This window comes from Calidris pugnax, unplaced genomic scaffold (genome assembly GCF_001431845.1).
Source record: "Calidris pugnax isolate Ruff unplaced genomic scaffold, ASM143184v1 scaffold1959, whole genome shotgun sequence".
In the NCBI taxonomy this organism is placed as follows: domain Eukaryota; kingdom Metazoa; phylum Chordata; class Aves; order Charadriiformes; family Scolopacidae; genus Calidris; species Calidris pugnax.
Window position 1 is genome coordinate 12,580 of NW_015092303.1, and position 232 is coordinate 12,811.

The window sequence follows — 232 nt, forward strand, 5'->3', positions numbered from 1 at the left end:
TTTTCCTCTTCCCCTTTTCTTCATCCTCTTCCTCTCCCCCTTTTCCTCCCCCAGAACGTGAAGCTCCTGGACCAGTTCATCTGCCCCCACTCAGGCGTCATCTTCCACCCCACGCACACAGGTGAGGGGCCACCCTTGGGTGCTCTGGGGGCACCCATCGTAGCTCCCGTTGGGGGGGCACCTGGAGGTCCCATGGGTGCTGGGGACCCCCCCAACTGTGTCTTTATCCCCC

General features: G+C 62.1%; 1 protein-coding gene across 1 annotated transcript in view; it reads left to right on the forward strand.

Annotated features, from left to right (window-relative positions):
* Positions 1 to 48: 48 nt before the first annotated feature.
* Positions 49 to 232, forward strand: part of MRPS18B (mitochondrial ribosomal protein S18B) — a gene marked incomplete at its 5' end in the record, with an annotated part of 608 nt that continues 424 nt past the window's right edge. The window contains one exon of the mRNA XM_014962331.1: positions 49 to 219. Coding sequence (XP_014817817.1) covers positions 49 to 219 — 171 coding nt within the window. The remainder of the gene's footprint in view (positions 220 to 232) is intronic.